Genomic DNA, 8,305 nt, shown 5'->3' with positions numbered 1-8,305 from the left:
ATTTTATCTGTAAATGATACATTGCTGATGATCTCTGACCTGAACATCTCTGAGCAAATGTGCACTTTTACCAGTTTGTCTATAATAGAACTAGATTATATAATTTAAGACATTAAAGTCCAGCCAGCTAACAGCAGCTCTTGCCAGTATGCTTTTCCTACACCTCCAGCCTTTTAGATGGTGTACATATCCCTTCATGTTGGAATAACCTGAGGTCTGGAGGAAGAACTTCAACTTATTAATTTCCTGACCTCTTCTGATAATCTCTCATTTCAGAATAAGGAATATTTCCACTGTCCTCAGGAGCTATGCTGCAAACCAGTAAATTTTGGCAAATATCAATGAAATATACCTAAAGCAAGTCTTGTAATTAGGCACAGTTTATTCTGGCAATGTTGTCACTGACAATGTATAACATATCTTAGTCCATTTATTATTTTAATAATAAACTTTCCTTCAGTGAGTATCTTAAGTATTTTATGCACAATCTGTTTGATACCTTGTAGGGCCTTCACATTATTTTGAGATTTTTAACACCAATTGGCAAGTTTTTTAAGTTGCTAGCTTCCTACAACTTAAGCTATTTAATACAGCTATTGATCTCCTTTATTATTATTTTTTATTTTTGAGCATCACTATCTCTATGGTTTGCCCTGAGGAGATGCCATCACTACAGGGGATGCTGAGAATGGATATGGCTACTAGAGTGGAAGAAAAGGCAGAAATGAAGGGACTGTAGCACATACCAAGGTTACACAGATTAAATGTTTTAATTGTTGAGACTTCAGTTACTCATTCTTAAAAAAATTAAGATGAAGTATTTAATTCTGCAGACTTTTTTTTTTTCTTCAAGCAAAATTTGAGTGGTCTTAAATATAACAAAGGACAAAAAAGTAAGTTTATTCTAATATACTAAAAATTTTGGATAGCCATAAAGGTTGTTACAGAAAACTTCAACAAAACTTTTGCAGCGGAAGCATTCTCCGTGTACTTCAAATAGTCTTCCACTAGGTATATTCATAATTGAATGACCGGAGTGTTAGGTTTATCTTTCTCATTTTGTTTCCAATGTACTTTATTTTATTTATTTATTTATTTATTTTGTCTTTTTGAGACAGGGTCTCACTATGTGGTTCAGGCTGGCCTTGAGCTTACTTTGTAGCCTAGGCTGGTCTCAAACTCTCAATGATCGTCCTGCCTCAGCCGCCCGAGTGCTGGCTTTACAGGTGTGTGCCACTACGCCCAGCTCCAATTTACTTTAGTATCTATAATTTCTTCAATCTCTAATGTTTTTAATTTCAGTAAAGAAATTCCAACTCACAATCATATATTGCATGGTTCTATAGAATCCACTCTGAAGTTCTCATATTCTCCAAGCACCTAAAAAACTCAACTTTTTCAGTAAAAATACTGTTTTATGTTTTTCAGTGAGAAACACACCTCAACATTTCTTCTACATATATAACTGTCTGGCTGACTAACACTACGAAAGAAAAACACTTCCGAATATTTATACCATCAAACTTTGAATTTCCTGAGACCATGTAAAAGGTCCAATGAAGAAATTAGCATAACCTTAAACTGAGCACAAAAAACACTCCATGGAGAATGGCTCCCCAAATATAGAACTATACATATTTTCTAGTACCTATGCAAAATGAAATTGTCCAAATAAAAGTTAAACACCAGAAGTTGTAATTGTGGTAAAAATTTCAATTCCAAGTGTTATATTTGGGTTTTAAGAAAGCACACTATCACAGCAAACTGCAGTGTTACTGGCAGGATAGGTAACTAGCATGAAGATGTGACTACTACATATTTCCTCAATGGAAGTAGGGAATTATTTATATTAATGGCTACATAACAACACACTGATATATGTACAAACTTACAGAATTGTAAGAAAACTTTTTCACTTATTTCAAAAAAATATTAATTTGAAGAAACATTTGGCATTAATTGATACAATAATTAATTGTTTCTTATATAAGCCAACAGGATTACTCACTTTCCCATTGGACGACCCAACATCTGCAACTTAAAGGTGTACTCGAGGTTTCAGTCCATGATTGCTGGCTCCAAGGCAGAAATGGCTTGTTGGAAGAGCACAGCAGAGGAACAAGGTGCAACCCATGGCACCCAGGAATCAGACAGAGTCGAAGCCAGCACAAAAACTCACCCTTCCAGATCATATCTCTGGAGACCCACCTGTTCTTCTTAGGCCCCACATTCTAATAGTTCATTCGGCTACAAACTCATCACTAAGGCAATTCCCTGACAAGTGTAGAGCCCCCAAGATCCAACCATCTTCCAAAAGCCCCACCTTTGAACATACGAGACTTTGGAAACATTTTATATCTAAACCACAACATCAACTTAGCTGTCCAGTTTTTTTCTTGTTATATTTAGTCAGAAATAAAATTTAAAACAAACCAGCCATGCTGGCACATACCTGAAATCCTAGAATTCTTACAGGCTGAGGAAGAAGGATGTCAAGTTTGAGCTCAACCCCAGCAATTTGGCAACTTAGTGAGAAACTATCTCAAAATAAAAAAAGGGAGCAGGACTGGGTAAAGCTCAGTGCAAAGGCCTTGTTCAACTCCCAGTACCATACAAACACATAAAACATGGACACATTAACAATCCTCATTGAAAAAGAAGTCTTAGCCCAGAGATATAGTTCAGTGGCACAAGCACCTGCCAGGCAAGCGCAAGGTCCCGAGTTCAATTCCCTGTACCAAAAAAATAAAAAAAAAAGAAAAGACTCCTGACTATTTGAAATTTTGTAAGAAGGTAGAAATTTAAAAGTACGTATGTGGAATTCTTTAAAAGTAAAAAAATGAAACAAAAGTTTAAAGAAATATAGTTCACATACTTGTTTTTAAAAATAAATGAAATGTACAGACCTTTGAGAAAAACCTACTTTTAAGTACTTAAGTTCCAGAACAGATATCTGAAATAAATCATAATGTATGGTGCGCTTTTATTTAAAAAGTAGTAGAATCAAAGATCTCTAAATTACATACATAGAGATCCTTGAGAAACCTTTACAAATTAAAGAAAAATTATATTGAAGTTTCATACACATATCTATTATAAATCTTTCTTATTTTTATTTAATACACTCTCATTTTTGATAATTTCTGCATCTGGTATCTACTGAAATGCCTTCGAGATAAAGAACGTAAGCATTTCTTCCTTCTCCTTCCCTTCAACCAAAAATCAGACATTTTAGATATAAGGGCTAAAAACCAGCACCCACCACTGAAAAAAAGGAAACTATTCCTTGTTAACTACAAAATACCAAGTATTTTAATCTTTGTATAAATAAGACACGCAGAAGAAAAAAACCCACAATATTTTATTTTAGGTATGGTGTCTAAAATGGAGTAGCACTAAAACAGATGACATAACAAACCTTCGTACTTATTTGAAAATATATATGCTCTCTCTTTCCTTAAAGATATAAATTGTGAATTTCCTACTGGCATTTGTGAATGAAATTATAAGAATAATTTTTCACCAATTTACCTTATTTCTTTGTGCATGAGACTCTTACTAAAGGAAGTCTCTTCTGTGACTGCAATAGACCCTGTGGAAATCCCTCAAACATATGTTCTTTAGAAAAAATATTCCTAAACCACTATGCATTTTAATGAGCATTTAGATTTTAGAAACTGTTTATGGCTTATGCTTAAATTTAATGCATGACAATAGGATCCAGGGACTGAAGAATCTCACTGGCAGCCAACAGCTCAAGGGATGACAGTATTTATGACATTCTTAATCTCAAAAATTTAAAACACAATGCATTACAGTTTTAGAAAAATCTGGAGATAGTTCTATTAAAAAGACATTCACCACAAACAGACACAAGGGAAACAAATAAGAAAATAGACTGTTACATCTTTGTAAGCTTGTTCCATCTCAAAATGTATTCTTTGGGGTTAGGAAGTTTTTCTATAACAAATAAAACTAGACTTTTGTTCCCTCTGCTTAGAAAAATATTTACAGTACATGGAACTACAACCTAAAAGTATATGCCTGCTTAATATTGCTGGACACTGATATAGATGAACAAAAACACAAAGGTGTTTATTCAATTTTCTGAGCATCATAATTTGTTTGTATAGTAGTTATTATAGATCAACATGGGAAAGTTAGAAAATATTAATGAACACAAGCCCATGTGTAAATCACACAAGATACCAAAGTATTATACATTCACTGTGGTAAAAACTGTACATATATTCTGTTCATCTTTACCACTGCAAAATTTACATTGTAATTTTTTTCTCTCTCAAAATATTAAATTGAAAAAAGTCTTTTTCTTTTGCCACAGAAGGATATGTAACTAAGATTCATAAAACTTTTTACAAAATTTCTTGCTTGGGATTTTTTCATGAATGTCTTTTACATATGTCCATATGAAGAAAAACTCACTAAACTTTGAATGTTTTGAATAGATACTTTCACATCTTTGCTGGCTAGATCCTGATGTGTGTAACAACTGTATTATAATAATAGTCCATAGCAAAGTGAAATATAAAACTCTGTTCTATAGGTCTACTTTGGTCTCAGAGTAAAGATCATTTCTTTCATCCAGCCATGCTGTCCCTTATTTTATCCACTCGAAGTGCTAGGTCCTTAAAAGAGGGGCGTTGGTTTACATTATTGTTCCAGCATTCTGTCATGATCATATAAATCTGTAAAAGAAAAAGGAAACCAAAATTACAGTGAACACCAGTACCATCTTTTAATCGGTGGAAGGGATGAATGTGGAACTCCTACTTAATTTTCCTAAATTGGATTATGTGTCATAGCTACCTCCTGATTCACAGTCAACTGTTAATGCTATGTGGCTAAAAGCAATTTCAGTGGCCTTAAGTCTTTGAATGACAAGAAAAAATGCATAATTATGTAGATTAAAAAAAATATCACCTCATCTGGGCATCCATCTGGTCGTGGTAATCTTCCGTTATTCTTTAGGAGTTCTATTAAATGGAACACAATCATCTGTCCTTGTTTGTCATTGCCAATCATACGCATAAACTCCTGAAATACAAACCCACTTTTCAATTATTTTTCTTGTATACTCAAGTTGAAGCAGAATTATTTTTCAGCTTCTTCCAGTAAGTGGAAAAAATTCAGTGTATATATATTTTTGTATGTTTCAAAACCTTTTCAAAACAGACTATATTAAACATCAAACACTTCCCTTTTCAGTCATATTTCAGAAAAGGCTATTAAATGTGCAACCTGTATAATGTCATTTTGATAACTGCATTATACCAAGTTCCTTTAGAACGGCTACAAAAACACATCAACTAAAAACGTGTATGTTTTGTTATTGCTGTTTTAACACAAGAAAACAATTATACTTTTATTCTTACATGAGAACCAGAGATAAACATTCACGAATAGGAGTTTTCACTGTGTTCATGGAAGTGTTAAATGACTTAAAAATGGGAACTGACAGTCCAGAAATGTAAAAGCCTCTGATGGAAAGCAACTCAGCAATGGAAGGCTGATTCTGAGGTAAATGTTTAATGTATAGTAAAATAGCCAAAATGCAGTACTTAATGAGAGAATAGCAAACCATACAGTATGACTTTCCTTTTATAAAACGATATATTTCTTCATAAAATGTTACTTTTATATTAAAATGAGTCTAAAAGAAAATACATTACAATATTGAAGTGGTTGTCTTTAATTTCATTGGAGATGATTTTTATATTTTCATACTTTCTTATATTGAAGCACAGGAAAAAATTACTTTGAAAGTTTATTTCAACTTGTACAACAATTCCTGGAATGAGCGAGCTTACTGAGTTGACTCAGCGTAATATTAAGGGATGCCACGGTTTGGATGTAGTTTGTTCTCTTAAGGTGCATATGATGCAATCTTGGTCTCCAGCGTGGCAATGTACAAGCAGGGACTTTCCAAAGTAGGGAACAGTGGAAGATAACTAGATCACTCAGAAGGGATTAATGGTGGTCTCAGAGTGTGTTAGCTCTCATGACGCAAACAGTTTTACAGAAAGAGCAGGACTGGCCCCTCCTGGCTCTCTGGCTTCAAATTTTGCTGTGTGATCCCTTCCACACACGGACAGTTCCCTTTCTGTTTATGGGCCATGATGAGACCTAATCAAGGGGCTCTGTACTGGAAGCTGAAAAGATGTGTCTGCTTGATACTGGACTTCTACAACTGGACTCTATAACTCTGCACCAAATAAACCTATTTCTTTATAAAGTACAATTTCGAGTACTTTCTTGTTACATCAACATAAAATGAACTAATATGAGAGTATACTAATCAGTGCTCTAATAGCCCCCTTTTAAAACTTCAAATTCCTGAATAAGTTTATGGTTATTTTGTTGGATATTGCCTTACAAATAAGCAATAAAAGCCTCTAAAATCCATCCTAGGCTTTTCTTGTATTAAAAAAAAATTAGAACAAATAAAAAGCACACTGACCGCTGGTGGACTTTTACTCTTCTCAATATATGTGAACAGCTCATACAGAACTACTCCAAAACTCCAAACATCTGAGGCCACAGAAAACTTGCTCTCTGTCAGAGATTCTGGAGCATACCTGTAAAACATAGAAAGCATTTAAAAAACAATTACTTCATGTTCCAACTTTGGCTTTCTTCTGTTTTGTTGAGACAGGGTCTCACTTTGTAGTATAGGCTGGCCTTGAACTCACTATGTAGCCCAGGTTGGTCTCAAACTCTTGATCCTCCTGCCTCTGCCTCTTGAGTACTGGTATTACAGATGTGTGCCACCCGTACTGGCTTCTCCAATTCTTGATTTTATCTGCAAATCATTGTATTTAAAGACAAACTAACAAGCCAGACACAGAGGCATATATACCTGTAATTCCAGCACTCAGGAGGCTGAGGCAGGAGGATCACTGTGAGTTCGAGGCCAGCCTGGGCTACATAGTGAACTAAAGGGCAGCCTACACTACAAACTGGGACCCTATCTTAAATTAATTAATACATACTGTGTTTCCCCCAAAATAAGACTGGGTCTTATATTAATTTTTCCTGCAAAAGATGTAATAAGGCTTATTTTCAGGAGATGTTTTTTCATGTACAACAATCTACATTTATTTCAATACAGTCAAGTCATCTGGAACACTGTCATAACTCTCCAAACCCCAAATTCTGGCCAGAATATTTTGCAACTCAATTTCCTGTAGAACTACTGGCCCTAATCTCTCATGTCCAGCAACAGACACCACTTTAAATGAGCACTTCTTGTCCATGTAGCTGGCTCATATCCCTTAGACAGTATCATCCACTTATATATTAAAAGCATTCAAATATACGAACATATCTTTGATCTTTCTTTAGTGCTCCAGAATACTTAAAGATCTCCACATAAAGATCTCTAGGCAAGCAGAACTCTTTTCCCACCTTTCCAAACCCTGCTGATTACTTTCCTTATGCAGTGAGTGGCATCACGCTCTATTTAAGTGCCCAACCTGGATTCCTCTCTCACTCCAATGTCTAGTGAACCACCAGTTTATTTTATAATATATCTTAGATACATCTCTAATCAGTCTCTGAAGCCACTATCCAATTATCACTAGTACAGAAGTCTTCAAACCAATGTAGAGTAACCCCAAGGATGCACAAAGGTTGCCAAAGGGTATGTTATAGTAAGAACAGTATAAGGATCCTCTACAAGTTCAAACCGTTGCTTTAAACTTTTTAAAAAATATTTAAGTGGAAGCATTTCCCCTCAGTACTTAGTATGAATCCATAGGACAACATGCTGAACATATTTATAGCTAAAACACAAGAGCATTTTGAATAATAAAAGCATTATAGATGACAAAGATCCTTTCAAATGAAATTGGATATTTAAAAAGATATGCTGAAATGTGGTTTCTTTCAGATTTAAGATTTGAATTTGAATCTGTTCCTTCCAACATTCACATGTTAAAATTTGATGGTCAATCTAAGAGTATTAAAAGGGAGGTCTTTAAGAGACAATTAGGCCCAGAGGGTGGGCCCCTAGCACATGGGGAGCCTCGGGCGGGGAGTGCCGGTCTTTGGACCGGCGACTCACTCCCGGCCTCGACTCACTCCCGGCCTCGTCGTTCCCCGGAAGGAGGGCTTCCGGCGCACAGGGAGCTGTGGGTGGGGAGCGCCAGCCTTCCGGCTGGCTAGCTTCCTGCCTGGTGGCTCCCAGAGGGTGGGCCCCTAGCGTACAGGGAGCCTCGGGCGGGGAGTGCCGGTCTTCGGACCTGCGACTCACTCCCGGCCTCGTCGTTCCCCGGAAGGAGGGCTT

The 8,305-nt window shown here is 35.8% G+C and overlaps 1 protein-coding gene across 1 annotated transcript in view; it reads right to left on the bottom strand.

The window, feature by feature from the left end:
* Positions 1 to 3,342: 3,342 nt before the first annotated feature.
* Jak2 (Janus kinase 2) overlaps positions 3,343 to 8,305 on the bottom strand; it is a gene marked incomplete at its 5' end in the record, with an annotated part of 113,312 nt that continues 108,349 nt past the window's right edge. Inside the window, 3 exon segments of the mRNA XM_005388653.2 lie at positions 3,343 to 4,706; positions 4,942 to 5,055; positions 6,479 to 6,596. Coding sequence (XP_005388710.1) covers positions 4,599 to 4,706; positions 4,942 to 5,055; positions 6,479 to 6,596 — 340 coding nt within the window. The 3' untranslated portion in view covers positions 3,343 to 4,598.

The sequence above is a fragment of the Chinchilla lanigera genome, unplaced genomic scaffold (assembly GCF_000276665.1).
Source record: "Chinchilla lanigera isolate Chin_1 unplaced genomic scaffold, ChiLan1.0 scaffold00033, whole genome shotgun sequence".
NCBI lineage: Eukaryota > Metazoa > Chordata > Mammalia > Rodentia > Chinchillidae > Chinchilla > Chinchilla lanigera.
This window is presented reverse-complemented; position numbering and strand designations above follow the sequence as displayed.